Source organism: Pelophylax lessonae (genome assembly GCF_965119305.1).
Source record: "Pelophylax lessonae genome assembly, chromosome: 11".
NCBI classification, from domain to species: Eukaryota; Metazoa; Chordata; class Amphibia; order Anura; family Ranidae; genus Pelophylax; species Pelophylax lessonae.
The window spans coordinates 190,603,179-190,622,096 of record NC_138778.1 but is presented as its reverse complement, the minus strand read 5'-3'; the positions used below and the strand labels follow the sequence as shown (position 1 = coordinate 190,622,096).

Below are 18,918 nucleotides of genomic sequence, written 5' to 3'. Positions count from 1 at the left end.
GTGTCCTGTGTAGCCTGGACACATAACCGTCAAGAGACCTCTTAGAAATCTAATTGGTCTCAAAAAATAGGAGGGGAGCCACCACAGCCAAATGCAATAGTACAAAATACAATTTAAGGGGCCATAGACAACCCCTTGCAGCCGTTCCAAGGGGTTGTCTATGGCCCCTTAAATTGTATTTTGTACTATGTTTACATTAGCCGCCTGCCTTTCTCCCTTCACGGCGGACGATCGCGAGTGACCGGCGGACATCGGGTCCGCTGGTCACACGCACTGACTTCCCAGGGAAGGAGCTGGGGCGGGCGCGCGCCTCCGCAGGCACGCGCTCGCCCGCTATTGGCTCACAAGCAAGGGACAGGCGAGTGACGTACCCATACATCACTTTGCCTGGCTGGGGCTGACCGCTGCAGTATATGTACTTGCGACAGTCGGCAACCGGTTAAGTTATTCAGCTGGTTGTGTAATCTGAGCTTTAGCTGGTAAAGTGGAAGTAAACTTCCATGGATTGTTTGTACCTAGAAGGAAGCCTATAATAAGCCTTACCTAAAGGGACTGTAAATATCTCCTAAACATGCACAGTTTAGGATAGATCTATATGCCGCCGATGACGTGCCGTTTCTTCAGAGCCCAGTGCCGTGACCAGAGTGACGTCATGTGGCAGCGGCCAGTCACACAGCTGGAGTCCACGGACCTGGAAGAAAGATGGGTGAAGATGGATGCGGCCTTCAGCTGTGACAACGAGGGCTTTGTTTTCAGGTAAGTTTCACATAATGTGCTAGTATGCGATCGATGTATACTAGCACATTATACCTTTTTTACTTTGCAGGTCAAGAAAAGGAAAAAAAAAAAAGAGGCAACATTTACTTCCTCTATTATTATTATTATTATTATACAGGATTTATATAGCGCCAACAGTTTGTGCAGCTCTTTACAATGTGAGGGAAGACAATACAGTTACAGTACAATTCAATACAGGAGGATTTAGAGGGCCCTGCTCGTTGGAGCTTACAATCTAGAAGGGAGGGACAAGTGAAACAAAAGGCAATTACTCTTTAAAGGGTAACTCCACTTTCGTGGGGAAATAAATCAGCAAATAAAGAAAAAACAATCTAGCGTATACAATTGTGACACAAATCATATTGTAATTGAATGTTATTAAAAATTTCCTTTCCTTTTCAATCTGCAGCCACTGTAATTTTCTGAAAATGCAATGCAATATGGCCGCCTGGAGGTGTTCTGTACACAGAATGTATACTGACCACCCCAGAAACCTCATTTCCTGCTTGTGTGATCGGCTCACCGATTTTCCCATAAGTCTGCCTAAAGCTGGATACACACTATACAATTTTCTATATATTTTTACATTTAGATTTACCAAAACCATATAATATGAGGTCAGACCTAAACACTTTCAATTTGTATGCAATCAGGCAGGCCCTTGCACTACATAGTTGAAGGTAAAGCCCCATACACACATACCGATTGTCGGCTGTAAATATTCGGCCGACGACTGATCGGCCGATTGTAGGCTTGTTAGTATGATGCTTCCAACAGCGCATTTTCGGCCGAACAGAATCTGTTGTGCAGGCATTAAAATTTTTGTTGGCCAACACCAGAACGGCCGATTGTTCGCCAGTCAGTACAGATTTCGGCCGACAGACAGCAGATTAGCAAGACTGGGCATGCTCAGAAAAGAAAAAAGACAAGGAAAGTTAACCATCACATGACATCACTTCTGCAGTCGGCTGTTGTTGGCCGACAAAATTCGTGTGCAGTCTTTTGCAGTTTTCAACAGACACGACAGCCGATCGTTCGGCCGATGATCGGTACGTGTGTACGGGGCTTAAATCTAAAGGAAATCTGACAACAAAAGTTGTATAGTGTGTATCCAGCTTAAGATTTCTGGCATCCCCTACAACAAAAATGTAATTTTTGGTGAGATTCTTCCAATAGGAACACATCTAAAGGGATGCAGGCCCAACAGATTTCCGCATTAGACAATGCAGCTACCACAGCTGATAGATAATTATAAAACCACTCCCATTTCACCCACTCAGCACAGAGGAACACACAGAATAACAAAAGATAGGGAATCTGCAACAAAGTGTGTTATAATCCTTGTAATGTACATATATATCCCAGAGGGGAATGTTTTTATTTATTTTTTTTTCTCAACAAAAGTGGAGTTGCACTTTAAAGGGTAACTGTAGGCAAAACTCCTTTGGGCTCCAATGCAGCGGATCAGATACAGATAGTAATAATTTACCAGCATGATAAAGAGTTTGTCACCCTTAAGGAATTCCCCTAATATCTGCATGGGATGACTCAGATAAGTTCTGATCATTCTGGTCTTCTTCAAGGAACAACACAGAACAGTTACATAGTGCTGAAAATGTTGTTCTCTATGTACATGATATCAGAGGACCTCCAATCACCAGGACACAGACACAGAATGGTACAAGATAACCTTTAGTACATTACACCCACACACCACCCCCCACCACATGATATAGTGATTGGCAGTCTGAGAAGCTACAATTCCAGCTTTTCCTATCACTTTATATAGTTTGTTCAGGCCAAGCTGGCCCAACCATTTCCATTAACCAGTTCTGAACCGAAAGAATTTGCCCTCTTAATGACCAGGCCGTTTTTTGCGATTCGGCACTTTAACGGAAAATTGCACGGTCGTGCGACGCTGTACCCAAATAAAATCGATGTCCTTTTTTTCCCACATATAGAGCTTTCTTTTGGTGGTATTTGATCACCTCTGTGATTTTTTTTATTTTTTGAGCTATAAACAAAGAAAAAAAAACAATATTTTTCACATTCTGCTATATAACATTCCAAAAAAAAAAAGTAAAAATCTAAATTTTTCATCCTTCTAGGCCAATTTGTATTCTGCTACATATTTTTGGTAAAAAAAAAAACCCCAGCAATAAGCGTATTTTGTTATTGCATCTACAAACTGGGGGAAAAATTTGTCATTTTTATTTATTTATTTTATTTTTTTACTAGTAATGGCAGCAATCTGCAATTTTTAACAGGACTGCGACATTGCGGCGGACAGATCGGAACCCCTGACTGACATTTTTGACACTTTTGGGGGGACTGGTGACATTAATACAGTAATCAGTGCTACAAATATGCACTGTTACTGTAATAATGACACTGGCAGGGAAGGGGTTAATGCAGTGGTGATCAAAGGGTTAAGTGTGAGCCTAGGGCCGTGTTTTATAACTGTATGGGGGAGGGGCTTGTGAAATGACCATAGAGACCTGTGATCCTATATAGAAGGCGCTCTGTGATCATTCCGGAGAGAAGAACGGTCAGCTGTGTTTACAACAGCTGAACATTCTTCTCTCTCAGCGGGGAGCGATAGCGAGTGGCCGGCAGCAGTCATGGCCATTGGTCCCATGGATCTTCACCCCGCTGCCTAGTGGGAGCAGGAGCGCGCCCTCGCCCCCCAGCATCATGCGCACGACCAACCGACGTAGGGCTATGTCGTTTCGCGCAGCCGAGCCAGCCTGTCACAGTAAATCGGCGGGCGGTCAGCAAGTGGTTAACAAATAATGTGACTGCTGAGTGCCCTGTATCCTATTGTAGCAGTATGTGGTGCTGTGTTCCAACAGGCTTTCCATCTACTGCTGTAATTAAAGAGAGTGGGACTGAGTGCTTCCCCTCCATTCAGGAGAAGCCTTGCATTTTTATTCAGCGAATAGAAGATTTCCACCGACAGTTTCTGGCTCAGGCTCAGACAGCAGCCATTGGCTTCTGCTGCTATCAATCACAGCTAGTGTCGGGGCTGAGCCACGCTCGTGTGTTAATGGATACACAGAGCCGGATTGGGAGTGAGCTTGCACGCAAGTGTGGTGGAAATTAACAGGGTTTGAAGCGGTGCGCTGAAAAGCGCACTTGTGGATATCAATACGCGGCAAGCACCATTAATCCCTTGTACTGAAAAATTACAATGTACCGCTATTTTATATAAAGAAATCCTAGCGCGTTCACCATCCTCAGAGATACAGGCTGTTTCAGTTTGGATGCTCCCAGGTTGTCCTGTGATGAACAATGAGCTTAATTTATTTATAGGGCAACAAAAGAACAGAGATAGGAAGTGATGACTACACCACATCAGCCAATGACACACTTATATCCATTCAAATGTACAATAGAAATGGGAGTGTATGTAAATGAACCAACTGAGCTGTGTGCAGGAGTCTGTGACAATGGCACTAGCATGGATTCTCATGCCAGTACCTACGTATGCACTCCCGTCATAACCTGTTAGAGTGAATCCTATATAATATAGTTCATAAAAACCATATTTGATAGTGATTATGCTACTGTTCCAGGAAATGAGACTATATCTGCAAAGGAAAATAGCAGCAGTATTTCTGATCATGCAGATCAAGCATAATAGAAAGCTACCAGCCATTATTCTAGCAAAAGAGGCAGATATTTATCAAAACGATGATAATTCCACATCACAAACATATCTCCGCCAATGAATACCGGGGCCCCGGCTGGCTGATATACATTTGCGCGGGAGAGTCCACATCGCACTGCCATAGACTCCGACCGGCGTTTGCTCCAGCGGTAGCTGCTCAGAGCGCCCGCCGTTCGGGAGATCAGGCGAGTGGTATGCAGTCTCCATTTAATGGAAGGTTTCCACAACTACAGGTCTTTCCCCAATGCCAGGTAAAGAGGAAGTAAACTTTCATTTTTTTTTCTTCTCTGCAAAGTAAATGCATAATGTGCTAGTATGCAGCATTACTAGAGGAACGAAGCTGAACCCAGAGAGGTCTAGGAGAGCTGACTAAGGGGTAGACACTGTAGACCCTATAAAAAACAGTATAGTGAGTACAGGGGCTCGTGTCTAGGGGCCTGACCTGAGGGGGGCCCCCCAGTGTAGGATAGTCAGAAGACGGGTGTCAGTGGTCGAGAAAGAGGATGCTAGGAGAGTGTCCTGAAGAGAATTTAGTTCATCAAGTCATCTGAATAGAGACTTAACCCCAAATTCACCTAAGTGGCAGGGTGAATCAACAGCCTGGCTGTATCAAGAATTAGAAGTCCTCCATCTTGTGAATAGTTAATTTGGAGTATCCCACTCTTCCCTTCTCCCATCCCTAATTTAAATAAAACACCAAAAACAACTACAAACCCCTGGACTGATCATTGACCGAGCCAAGAAGTAAAGTGTTACATTGTAAACGCCAGTATTTCTAACGGTAACCCAGGGGGACCCGAAAGTGTAATATCCAGCAGTCCTCAAGGGGGCAGTGCTGCATGAATATATTTACTTTCCCTGCTGTTTTGTCATCTATGACGCAATCTCCCCTCCTTTTACTTCATACTCCTGCAGAAAATAAGAGTCCTTCACATACCTCTATTCAGTCTGCCAGTGTCATTCTCCATCAATAGCTATGCTTGTATTGAACTGTTGGGGTAACCAGTGGAAAGCGTATGCAAACCCCAATGTTCCAGAACTATCAGAACCTCCTTTTTAGGCAGCAAGTCTTTATATCCCCTTTTGTAGCTCTTTCTCCATAACTGCAGATGCTTCATAATGGATTTTCTCTCTCTTACAGATTCCATGCCTGTGTAGCAGTGCAACGTGTATCTTGTGCCGATGCTGCCCCAGCACCGGTAATTCCACGGTGACCCGTCTCATCTATGCATTCCTCATGTTGCTGGGCACTTTCCTGTCCTGTATCATGCTCACCCCCGGGATATCGGACCAGTTGAAAAAGGTAGGTTTGTGTGCATTTTTTAATAACACATGGTGGTCAACCAAGCTCTACTTTAATCCTACAGGTTAGATAAACCAGGAACATTATTTGTCATGGGCTCTGCTTTCAGTCTCCATTAAAAAAATAAAAATCAAGCTGGATGTAATTTTAAAGTGGTTGTAAGGCCTCTAGGTTTTTTGTACCCTAATGCATTCTAAGCATTAGGATAAAAAACCTCCTGTGCTGCAGGAGCCCCCCCCCTTTATTCTTACCTGAGTTTAGTCTGATCCAGTGACATGCACAAGAGCACTGCCCCTCGACGCTGTCTCCCTCCTCATTGGGCAGATTGATGGTAGCAGCAGCCATTGGCTCCCGCTGCTGTCAATCAAATGCTGTGACTGGGGTGGGGCCATAGACACAAACTGGGTGCTTTGGGAGCGAGCACGCACAGGTTCCCCCATGGAATGGGGCACTCGCCGAAGAGGATGGGCCTGGGGCGCTGGCAGGGGACCCCAGAAAAGGAGGATCGGGACTGTTCTGTACACAGAACATTACATTACACATACACAGAGTATTACCATTAGAGCCCATTCACACAGAGGGCGACACAACTTGCTGGGGCAACCTGTGAAGTGCACCACAACCTCGGCGCGACATGCACGGACTTCATATCATTGAAGTCAATGCAAGTCGCCTCCAGGTCGCCGCCCCAAAGTAGTATAGGAACCTTTTTCTAAGTCGGAGCGACTTGTGTCGCTCCTATTAGAACGGGTCCTGTGCTAGTCAATGGCAGGCGACCCACGGCGACTTGTCAGGCGACCAAGTCGCGCTAGTGTGAATGGGGTCTTACACAGAGCAGGTAAGCATGACACGTGTTTTTTTATTTTAATAAAAAAAGGAAGGTTTAATGTAGCTTTAGGCAAGTGGCAATTAGGAGAGCTTAAAGCAGAATGAAACCTAAAACCAAACATGTAATATATTGCAGCCCACCAGTTATTAGATGTGGTGGCTGCATTCGTTTTCATTATTATTTTATATATATATATATATATATATATATATATATATATATATATATATATATATATATATATATATAATTTTTTTTTTTTCTTTAGCTTTTTTCCTCTGTTTTCACCTGGTGATCTGGCCAGTAACACACCTCCTGTATTAGAGTGTCTCAACACTGGAGGAATGAGCACAGGGGCACCTTTGGGCAGCAGCATTGTCAGTCTGAGGGGAGGGGAATGTTATGTGGACTAGCAGATTTGGATGCACTAACAAATAAAGCCAAATTCCAGCTCGCAGCAACAGTTTTTTTTATGGGAATAATCTTTCACATAAATAAAAGCTGATGATTCTAAGCACCCCTCCAGACACTTTTCTGATCTGATCGTATCCGCTAACAACAGATGGATGGGGGATCTGTTCTCCGTCTGTTGGATCGGATGACAGGTGTACACAGACAGGCGGTCCATTTACATCCGACTGCCCGTAGAGCAGACTGTGTCACAGACAAACCATCCGCCTGCTCAGCAGGGATCATTGGACAGATTCCCCAATGAGCAGATGGGCTCCTCGGAGTCAGACCCATCTTAAAGGGGCCTTAACCTTAACTTCCTCCAGTGAGCAGATAACACTGCTTCCACTGCACTGAAATCACAAGCAGTGTTACCAGTCCTGAGTTCTCTCCCACTGGACTGCAGAAAACGCTCCCTCTCTCCTCCTCTCCATATGTTATACAGGTGTTCTGTAAGTCCAGCAGAGAAGACCTCTAGAAGTGCTGACAACACAGCCTGAGATTTCAGTGCCGCAGCATTGACTGCTCACTGGATTTCTGCCCGACAAGGAATGGTCTTGGGTAGGAAGTGGAGGATGTCACTTTCCTGCCTCTATGTGCAGTGTTCTAGACCAGCCTTTTCAACCAGGGTGCCTTCTGGGTTCATCAGGGATGCCTTGGCAAAACACCTAAAGATTGTTCCCAAATGTAGAAAACATTTTGGGGGAAAATGTACAAGATCATAGATAAAGAAACAAATTTCTCCAGGAGAGGAGCCACATTCAGGGCAAGGCAATGCCTATGAAGAGGCAACAGGAATTTCTTGTGTTGCAGTATGCCAGCCTTTCTCAGCCAGGGTTCCACGGCACCCTTAGGTGCCATCTGGGCTCCTTAGAGGTGTCTAAAACGGCACCAAAATTGGGGAGAAGAGAAAAGTTAGGACTAATATTCAGTACTAGAGTGCAAAGATGGAGGAATAAATCGCCTCTAACTTTGCGTGTCCTACGTGTGGTAAGACTGCTGCCATATGTAATCCTTCTAGTTTAGTGTTTTATATTTTAGAATGGGATGCCTCCAGAATTTGCAGAATTTTAAGGGGTGCCTTGACTGAAAAAAGGTTGTAAAACGCTGTTCTAGATATCACTTAGGCTGGCCATACATTGTTCAGTTTTCCTTTAGATTTACCAAAACCATATAATATGAGGTCAAACCTAAACACTTTCAATTTGTATGTAATCAGGCCCTTCCACTACATAGTTGAAGGTAAATCTAAAGGAAATTGAATAAGAAAATTGTATAATGTATGGGCAGCCTTAGACATTGCACATAATTCTGTTCAGCGTTGGCCCCATTCAGCCCTCTGTTTTCCCTATATTAGAAATTTGCTGAGGTTTATGGAATGGTTTGTAACATTCACTTTTTATTTTATGCAATCATTTCACCAGCATATTGATGAGCGGGAGGATCGGAGAAGACACTCTGTAAGCAGATTAGATTTTAGGCTGGTCTCATTTATTAGCATGGCCTCGTGGTGTAATCATACAGCCGGTAATTTCCAGGTTTCATATTTAATCATCTCCACAGTCACTCGTCGGCACTAGAAGAATGTAATGAGGCCGATGATTATCGCTGAGCTCGCCAATACAGCTGCCTCATTACAATGACATTTGGAATATTCAGAACAAGATGATGATGAAGTGGTTTTGTCATTTTTGGCTTTCAGTAGCTGCTTAGGTTATAGGGTAGCTTTCTTTTTTAGTGGTTGTAAACCCTTCCATGTACCTGGTGACGGGACTGGCCTCAGGTGATGCACAGAGGTGAAACAAATCCTCCTACATAAGTTGTTCCTGTTTATCTGCAATCTTTTCTTCTCTACATCCGTTTTTAAATTGCAGAATTTATAAAGCTTGCCTAAGGCCCCTTTCACACGAGCGATCCGATCCGATCCGCCTGTCAGTTTTTCAGGCGGACCTGATCGGATGCTCTATGCATCCCTATGGGGCAGCAGGTGTCAGCGGAGACATCTCTGCTGACAACCGCTGCTACCTGCAAAAACCGGACGGATGGAAACCCTATTTTCCATCCGTCTGGAGGATCGGATGGGATCGGATGAAAACGGACAGGCGGTCCGTTCTCATCCAATCTCCCCATAGAGGACAGCGGGGATCTCACAGCTCCGTCTCCACACACAGAGCGGAGACAGAGCTGTCATCCACCTGCTCAGCGGGGATCGGCGGATCCATCCTCCGCTGAGCAGAACGGGCTCCGTCTGGTGCACCGCCCGTGTAAAAGAGCCCTAAGTGTTCCGAAAAAAGGGGGCGGAGCTGAAATTACAATTAGTGAGAGCTGATTAGAGGGAAAGAGCATGAATGTCATTAGCACACCAAGGATCTCCAGTGCAAGTTCAAAGCTTTATTTAGCAATCACATCGTTACAGCCCTTACTGCCTGATGAAGGGGTACGGCATGGCTCCAAAACGTTGCAATCTTCTGTAAAAATGTGATCGCTGAATAAAGCTTTGGACTCGCACCGAAGATCCTTGGTGTACTGGTGACATTCTCTTACACTGATTAGTCACAGTTTCAGCCAATGGTCGCTTCAACACCCACTTATATGAACAGCCATTTCTACCAGACATGTGCGTTGGACTGACTGGAGGGAAGTGACACCCCCCCCCAGTGTTTAATTTTGGCAGCAAATTTCAATTTAGTTTTAGTCTTAGTCTTAGAACTAAAATGGCATTTTAGTTTAAGTCCCATTTTAGTCTTCTGCAAGTGTTTTTAGTTTTAGTCGTATTTAGTCGACTAAAACTCCAGTACATTTTAGTCGACTAAAACTCCAGTACATTTTAGTCGACTAAAACTCCAGTACATTTTAGTCGACTAAAACTCCAGTACATTTTAGTCGACTAAAACTCCAGTACATTTTAGTCGACTAAAACTCCAGTACATTTTAGTCGACTAAAACTCCAGTACATTTTAGTCGACTAAAACTCCAGTACATTTTAGTCGACTAAAACTCCAGTACATTTTAGTCGACTAAAACTCCAGTACATTTTAGTCGACTAAAACTCCAGTACATTTTAGTCGACTAAAACTCCAGTACATTTTAGTCGACTAAAACTCCAGTACATTTTAGTCGACTAAAACTCCAGTACATTTTAGTCGACTAAAACTCCAGTACATTTTAGTCGACTAAAACTCCAGTACATTTTAGTCGACTAAAACTCCAGTACATTTTAGTCATCTATAATCGAATGGGTGTAGTTCAATTGTAATTTGTAATGCATTATTTAAGCATTTCTCTACAATTTCAAAACTCATTATATACTACTGCTGGTCCTGGAGTGAAAAATCTAATATGTTATTTATGGTATTAAGCTTTGAGCATGCACTAGTGTTAATTTTGGCAGCAAATTTCGATTTAGTTTTAGTTATAGTCTTTTGACTAAAATGCTATTTTAGTTTTAGTCGTATTTTAGTAATCTGAATTGTTTTAGTCGTATTTTAGTTGACTAAAATTGTGTTAATTTAGTCGACGAAATTAACACTGCCCCCCCCCCTTCACACAGGAACAGAGCTGAGGCTGTCAATCAGCTGAAAGTCCCTCGCTTGTCACCATTTTTCTCTTGGTGTCAGGAAAACTAGTCAGAAGTGACTCATGCCAGCTTGGTAGCAGAGGAACAAATCAGCAGACAGAAATGACACTTAGTGCTCTGGATTGAGACTAGTACACACTATAGAGGAATATGCTTTGTTCATATTTAATGTCTGAGGTTTACATCCAGTTTAGGTTCAGGTTGTACATTGAACTCATCTTATATAGATTTAAAAAATTTAAAATAATGCAGGTTTACCTTCTTAATAAAGTTATTTGTGTGTTAATATATATTTATACAGTTAAATAAACCAACTTTGTTAGAATGTTCATTCCTTGCAGACAATCCTTGAAGCAGTTATCAGCAAGCAGTGAATTTTTATATATATATGTGTGTGTGTGTGTATGTGTATATGTATATATATATATATATATATATATATATATATATATATTATAATCTCTCAGGCTTTGGCCTTTGTCCTGTGGAATGCTTTTATGCTGGTCACAAGCTGCATGTGTGAGGAGTGTAATGGCGTTTAGCTCTGGGCCTAATACCTTGGATCACATGTTCATATGCTTCATGTTTATCCCAAGGAGATTATAACTTGAAGAGCTGTGCCTCATGTTATACAATGCTAGACAAACCTCCAGGGTGTCAAGAGATAACACCATTTAATGGTCTTTAAAAATAAATAAAAATACCCGCACAAGTCTTCACTGAGGCTAGGTTCACACTGGTGTGATTGCAGACGTCACATGTGATTCTCACCCCATTCCTGTGCACATCACATGCGATGTCTGTGCAGTGCAGATTCAGCCATACAGGTTTTATGGCAGAAATCGTATCGCATTCACACCAAAATGGTGCAGGACCCCTTTTTTATATATTTTTTGTCTGCACTAGAATCAGATTGCATGGGTGTTCAGACTAGGGATAGACTGATTATCGGCAAGGCTGATATATCGGGGTCCGATATGCACTTTCCCCGATATATAGGTATCGGCCCGGACCTGGCCAATATTGCCGATATTTTTGTGACGTCATTCTGCCTTAGGCTGCCTCCCTCGCCTTGGACAGCCTCATCTGGAGTCGGGACTAGTCTCGCGGGAGTGTATCACAGCCATACACCCACCCACAGCAGCCCTGTACCAGCCAGCCAGCCACCCACAGGCCCTGTACCAGCCAGCCAGCCACCCACAGGCCCTGTACCAGCCAGCCAGCCGCCCACAGGCCCTGTACCAGCCAGCCAGCCGCCCACAGGCCCTGTACCAGCCAGCCGCCCACAGGCCCCGTACCAGCCAGCCAGCCACCCACAGGCCCTGTACCAGCCAGCCAGCCACCCACAGGCCCTGTACCAGCCAGCCAGCCACCCACAGGCCCTGTACCAGCCAGCCAGCCAGCCACAGGCCCTGTACCAGCCAGCCAGCCAGCCACAGGCCCTGTACCAGCCAGCCAGCCAGCCACAGGCCCTGTACCAGCCAGCCAGCCAGCCAGCCACAGGCCCTGTACCAGCCAGCCAGCCAGCCAGCCAGCCACAGGCCCTGTACCAGCCAGCCAGCCAGCCAGCCAGCCACAGGCCCTGTACCAGCCAGCCAGCCAGCCAGCCACAGGCCCTGTGCCAGCCAGCCAGCCAGCCACAGGCCCTGTGCCAGCCAGCCAGCCAGCCAGCCACAGGCCCTGTGCCAGCCAGCCAGCCAGCCAGCCACAGGCCCTGTGCCAGCCAGCCAGCCAGCCAGCCACAGGCCCTGTGCCAGCCAGCCAGCCAGCCACAGGCCCTGTGCCAGCCAGCCAGCCAGCCACAGGCCCTGTGCCAGCCAGCCAGCCAGCCACAGGCCCTGTGCCAGCCAGCCAGCCACAGGCCCTGTGCCAGCCAGCCAGCCAGCCACAGGCCCTGTACCAGCCAGCCAGCCAGCCAGCCAGCCACAGGCCCTGTACCAGCCAGCCAGCCAGCCAGCCAGCCACAGGCCCTGTACCAGCCAGCCAGCCAGCCAGCCACAGGCCCTGTGCCAGCCAGCCAGCCAGCCACAGGCCCTGTGCCAGCCAGCCAGCCAGCCAGCCACAGGCCCTGTGCCAGCCAGCCAGCCAGCCAGCCACAGGCCCTGTGCCAGCCAGCCAGCCAGCCACAGGCCCTGTGCCAGCCAGCCAGCCAGCCACAGGCCCTGTGCCAGCCAGCCAGCCAGCCACAGGCCCTGTGCCAGCCAGCCAGCCAGCCACAGGCCCTGTGCCAGCCAGCCAGCCACAGGCCCTGTGCCAGCCAGCCAGCCAGCCACAGGCCCTGTGCCAGCCAGCCAGCCACAGGCCCTGTGCCAGCCAGCCACCCACAGTCCCTGTGCCAGTCAGGCGCCCACCACAGGGTGCCAGTCAGGCGCCCACCACAGGGTGCCAGTCAGGCGCCCACCACAGGGTGCCAGCCAGCCGCCCACCCACCACAGGGTGCCAGCCAGCCATCCACCCACCCACCACAGGGTACCAGCCACCCACCCACCACAGGGTGCCAGCCAGCCATCCACCCACCCACCACAGGGTACCAGCCATCCGCCCACCACAGGGTGCCAGCCAGCCACCCACAGGCCCTGTGCCATCCACCCACCACAGGGTGCCAGCCCGCCATCCACCCACCACAGGGTGCCAGCCCGCCATCCACCCACCACAGGGTGCCAGCCCGCCATCCACCCACCACAGGGTGCCAGCCACCCACCCACCACAGGGTGCCAGTCAGCCACCCACCACAGGGTGCCAGCAAGCCAGCCATTAAGCATTAAACAAAAATTAACATGTTCAGTACCAGATTTGTGTCAATTGTCTTATTTTTCAAAACTTTAAATGTACAAAATATCGGCCGATACCGATACGTTGTGACCAAAATATCGGTATCGGCCCTGAAAAAACCATATCGGTCTATCCCTAGTTCAGACCCATGCGATCTGATTCCATCCAATTCCACAGTTCGTACTGTGAACCGACTTGGGGGTGTCATTACCTTTTTATATTTATACCTGCAGCAGTTCGCAGAGCGCAGTGTGAACTGCCTGTGATTCTGAACTCTCACAGGAATTGTTGTGGTTCCCACATCGCACCAGTGTAGCCCTAGCATGAAGAGCACTTCTCAATATCTCTAGCATACTCGCAGTGATCCGACGCATTTTACTCCCTGGTGTTTAATGTTTAGTTTGTTGTCCAGGACCCCCAGCAGAAGGGTCTTTGCTGAGGCCTCATGTGTGGTTTTATTTCCCACTCTGCAGATCCCAGGGTTTTGTGAAGGAGGATTTGGCACAACCATCCCCAGTGTTAATGGCTACGTGGACTGCGATGTGCTGGTCGGTTATAAGGCCGTGTATCGTGTCAGCTTTGCCATGACCATTTTCTTCCTAGTCTTCGCCTTGCTCATGATTGGAGTGAAGACCAGCAAGGACCCCCGGGCTGCCATACACAATGGGTAAGTCTGTCTTCCCACATACACATGTCCTGTGCTGCAGTCCTTGGATCTCTCCGTATACTGCCATCCTTTTAATAGAAAGCTCCTTAATGCAGATCAAAGCCTAAGAATATAGATGTAGGTTATTACAGCTTGCTAATCCTTACATCTGTTGGCAGCATTCGTTTTCTGTCTTTAGACTTTTTTATTTTCACCTGATAAAATTGCCTCAAACACACTTCATGTCCTAAGGTGTCAGTGTACCGTGTCTATGAAAGAGCAGCATTGTCACCCTAGGCCAGTGATTGCGAACCTTGGCACCCCAGATGTTTTGGAACTACATTTCCCATAATGCTCATGCACTCTGAAGTGTAGTTGAGCATCATGGGAAATGTAGTTCCAAAACATCTGGGGAGCCAAGGTTCGCCATCACTGCCCTAGGTGATGATAACTGATAACAGGTGGACCAGACATAAAATAAGTCATATAAAGTTGTTTGGGCAGATACATTAAAAGGCTCCCCAGAAACCCTACCCTCTGTTACATCACAGTACACCTCCCCTTACCTTGTGCTGCTGCAGGAAGAAGGAGGAGGACCAGAGGAGCGCTGGAGTCTGCTGATTGCTGGAACCAGGGGAGGTGGAGACGAGGACGTGCTCCTGCTGCACAAAGAGGCACAGGATCTGTAGGAGGAGTTCTTTCATCCTCCTCTGCTGCCAACTGCTGAGACAGTTGGCAGAGCCAAGCCTCTCCGCAGCTGCACGAAGAAGTGCAGGATCTTGCAGAGGAGTTCTGTCCTCCTTTCTGCTGCTGACTGCTTAGACAAGGTGAGGGTGGAGATGAGGGGGTACCGCAACAGCAGGAGAGGGACAAGGGCCACATGAATTGGATTTGGCCTGCTGGCCTTGTTTGACACATGTGACCTACATGATCCAAGCAGGAGTTCTGCCCCCCCTCCTCTGCTCACAGCCTCTTGGGACACGTCACAGATTCCAGAGGGCTGCGGGGACCATTCACAGAGCACAGCGTGCAGAGTGAAGCCACAAGGAGTCACAGCCGGCTTCCCACAGTTGGCATGATAGGGACATGAAGACCGGCAAAGAACAGGCCTGGGTTGGGACAGCTCTGGATCCCTGAACAGGTAAGTGTTCTTTTAGAAGTACAGTAAAACCTTGGTTTGAGAGTAACTTGGTTTGAGAGCGCTTTGCAAGACAAGCACATTTTTAAAATAAATTTTGACTTGATATACAAGCGATGTCTTGATATGCAAGTAGCGTCACGTCACAACTGTATAAAAGAGAAGAGAGGTGCCTCTATGTGTAGCAATATGGTTACATTTAATGAAGGTTCAACATTTAGCAGCTCACATGGTTGATGATTAAAACAGGCACATCTAAGTATGCAGGCATCCGGGGTAAAGCTGTCCACATAGACCGTCCTCCTCACTGCCATCTTCATCACACCCTTCCACGCTGCACTCCACGAGCGATTCAAAGTCTCGCTTTCAGATCACTCTACTGCAGGGTAGTCTTCCCAATCACAACTGCAGACTGACATCTGTGAGAGCCAGTGGTTCAGAAGATGGTCTATGTGGACAGCTTTACTCCGGATGCCTGCATACTTAGATGTGCCTCTTTAATCACCAACCATGTGAGTTGCTAAAATGTTGTACCTTCATTAAATGTCAACATACTGCTACACTTAGAGGCGCCTCTCTTCTCTTTTATACTCTGTAGCTCCTGCTGGATTTTGCTTCTAATCCCCTTGTGGAGGCGCCATTTGTGGATGGAAATTTTATGATGACACAACCTATCGCATTGCTATAATCTTTGTATATAGACTATAAACTGAAAGACTTGTGAATAAATGGTTGTGGAACGAATCATCTGAGTTTCCATTATTTCTTATGGGAAAATTCGCTTTGATATAAGAGTGCTTTGGATTACAAGCATGCTTCCGGAAGGAATTATGCTCGCAATCCAAGGTTTTACTGTACTTGTAGCTGGTGACTTAATTTTTTTTTTTTTTTTTTTTTAAGGGGGGGTCTAAGGAACCGCTTCAGTTACAAACATCTCCCTACCACTTAGTAAATAGTCGTCCTTTTTTCTCATTTGTAATCTAAACCTTTGCCTGTCGTTCTGCCAACCTTTTAGCTGCTCTTTTGTAAAAAAAAAAAAAAAAAGGCAGCTCTTCTTTCAGTTACTTTTGATAAAATTTTAATGGCATTTTTTTTGTTCCAGGTTCTGGTTCTTCAAAGTATTGGCCATTGTTGGTATTATGGTGGGAGCTTTCTACATTCCAGAAGGACCCTTCACAAGAAGTAATTACAAATTACCTACTTAGTTGTCTATGGTACCATTGATTATCCACCTTCTTTATTGTAGCTATTTGTTGATCCTACTCTGACTATACTGGAGCCTCCTCCTGTTCTTATTCAGCCCTATCAGGCCCCCCCCCCCCCAGTGCCGGGGACAAGGTCATCCAGCGCCCAGGGCAAAGATGCCAAACTGCTCCCCCCCCCCCTTCCCTTAGGGTTAGGGTCAAGGTGCCCCCATCCCTGCAATAAACCATTGCGCCCAGGGCAGCCGACCCACCTGCCTACCCCTTGTCCCAGCCCTGCCCCCCTTCCTAGCTCATCACAGTCCTTTCTTCCCCTTATTATGAATACTCCGGAAACTCATACGTAGATACATCTGCTTCCTGAAAAGTTAATGCAGGCATCAACTCATGAGGGACACCGGATGGAGGGGGTATGTAGGGGAATGTGAAGTGTAATAACTTGGCAGCAGTACATTGTCTGCAGTCGAAAGTGAATAAACACACAGATGACATTGAGGTCTGAGGGTCATGTAGTCTGACTTGTCAACTGCAGGTCATGTGACCCATGAAAGAGAACCACAGGAGCCAACAAGACTGACCGAAAGTTCTGGCATTGACCATTGACCTAGAACAAGGGGTGAAGAACAAGTGACAGTAACTGCAGGCCTTTCACATCTCCTGTGGGCTTTGGCTTCAGCCTTGACAGTATGAAGCTTTAGGCTCCTTTCACACGGTCCGCCTCCGCAGGCGGATCCGTGTTGCTCAGCAGGGATCGATCCGCGATCCCCGCTGAGCCGGGCGGATGACAGCTCCGTCTCCGCTTGCAGAGCGGAGAGGGAGGTGTCTCAGCACCCGCTGCCCTCTATGGGGGATCGGAGGAGAGCGGACCGCTTGTCCGCTCTCTTCAGATCCGATCCGCTCCGATTACTGAACGGATGGAAAAATAGGGTTTCCATCCGTCCAGATTTCAGCACAGGATCGGATGCGGATGGCAGCGGGTGTCAGCGAAGGTGACCTCCGCTGACACCCGCTGCCCCATAGAGCTGCATGGCGGATCCGATCAGATCCGCCTAAAAAACTGACAGGCGGATCTGATCGGACCGCCCGTGTGAAAGAGCCCTAAGGGTTAGGGTTCAGACAGCAAACAGAATTCAGTCAAGGCAGGGTAACTATCGCTAAAACAAACAGTATTAGCCTTATAAGCCATATAAAACTTGAAGTGATAGAATTAGAGGCTGGCTGCAGAGAAAAAGAAAAGGGGGTTGTGACCTATACTGTGTGCATGTGATATATATTATATTATATATATATATATATATATATATGTGTTTGTATCCTTCCCAGTTATAAATTATAACTATGAGTGAAATGTAACACAATTGATTTATTAAACATATAATAAATTTACATCTGTTGTCGACCACGGTTAATAGTAATCCGCTGGTGGTGCGTACCAAGTGGCAGCAACTTATCCCTGACCTATCGGATGAGGACTGGGAGGAGGCGTGTTCGACGCACCTCTCGGTTTCTCCGGCTGTCAACAATAGGTTGATCCATCTTTACATGCTACACCAGTCTTATTTGACTCCGGTCTGGCTGCATGCCATGCATAGACTCCCGACCCCTGCATGCACAAGGTGAATCCACCTGCGTGCGGACTTTGGGCATGTCATGTGGCAGTGTCCGGTCATTGCGCGATACTGGCAGAGGGTGACTGAGGTTCTTTCTTCAGTCCTGTCTGACGCGGTGCCATGGTGTGTTTACTAGGAGTGCTGGATGAGGAGCAGTGGCCGAGACATGCTAGGACTTTGCTACAGGAGGCTTTGTTTACGGCACATAAGGCCGTTGCCCTCAAATGGATTCAACCCGCTCCTCCTTCAATACACATGTGGATAGAGTTGGTTAATCAGGTGTTGCCCTATGAAAAGCTTGTGTTTGAACATAGAGGTTGCCCGGCCAAGTATGATAAAGTCTGGGGGGCTTGGTGCTCTTCTGACCTTACTAACTCTGTTACCTAGATTTGGTTCGATGAGAGTGGACCTTTTTTGTTTGTATATACCTTTCCCTGTACCATTTTCGTGTCATGTTTGACTGTTTTGCCTTACACCGTGTTGAGCTGCATGGTGCTGTTCGTCCTCTAAGATAACCTGCTCATATATAATGTATATCATGGAAATTCCCTTTAGAGTATACTTATCTGAGTTGATGCCGTTTCTGTAAGTGCCTTATTTGATCTGTTGGCATTCCTGTTGAGTGCCTTGTTGTATGTACCTTTTTTTTTTTTTTATATTTTTTTTTTCTCCATCAATAAAGAGTTTAAAAATAAAAACGTATAATAAATCAGAACTTTAGGTAGATCTAATAGAGTCCACAAAAAGTTCAATCACTTAGGTCAAATTGGACCGTAATAAAGTGCTCCTTTACTAGATTCCACACTGAAAGTGTCACCAGCAGCCACCCTCAAGAGAAGTCCTATAACGCAGCCTTTTTCAACCAGGGTTCCTTAAAGGCTGCTTCAGGGGTACCTTGGCAAAATGCCTATAAATTGATCAAAATTGTATACAAGACAGCAGGT

The 18,918-nt window shown here is 46.5% G+C and overlaps 1 protein-coding gene across 1 annotated transcript in view; it reads left to right on the top strand.

Annotated features, from left to right (window-relative positions):
• Positions 1-18,918, top strand: part of SERINC3 (serine incorporator 3) — a 41,354-nt gene that overhangs the window by 9,743 nt on the left and 12,693 nt on the right. The window contains exons 2-4 of the mRNA XM_082271716.1: positions 5,589-5,750; positions 13,852-14,045; positions 16,265-16,344. Of these exons, the coding sequence (XP_082127842.1) occupies positions 5,589-5,750; positions 13,852-14,045; positions 16,265-16,344 (436 nt within the window). The remainder of the gene's footprint in view (positions 1-5,588; positions 5,751-13,851; positions 14,046-16,264; positions 16,345-18,918) is intronic.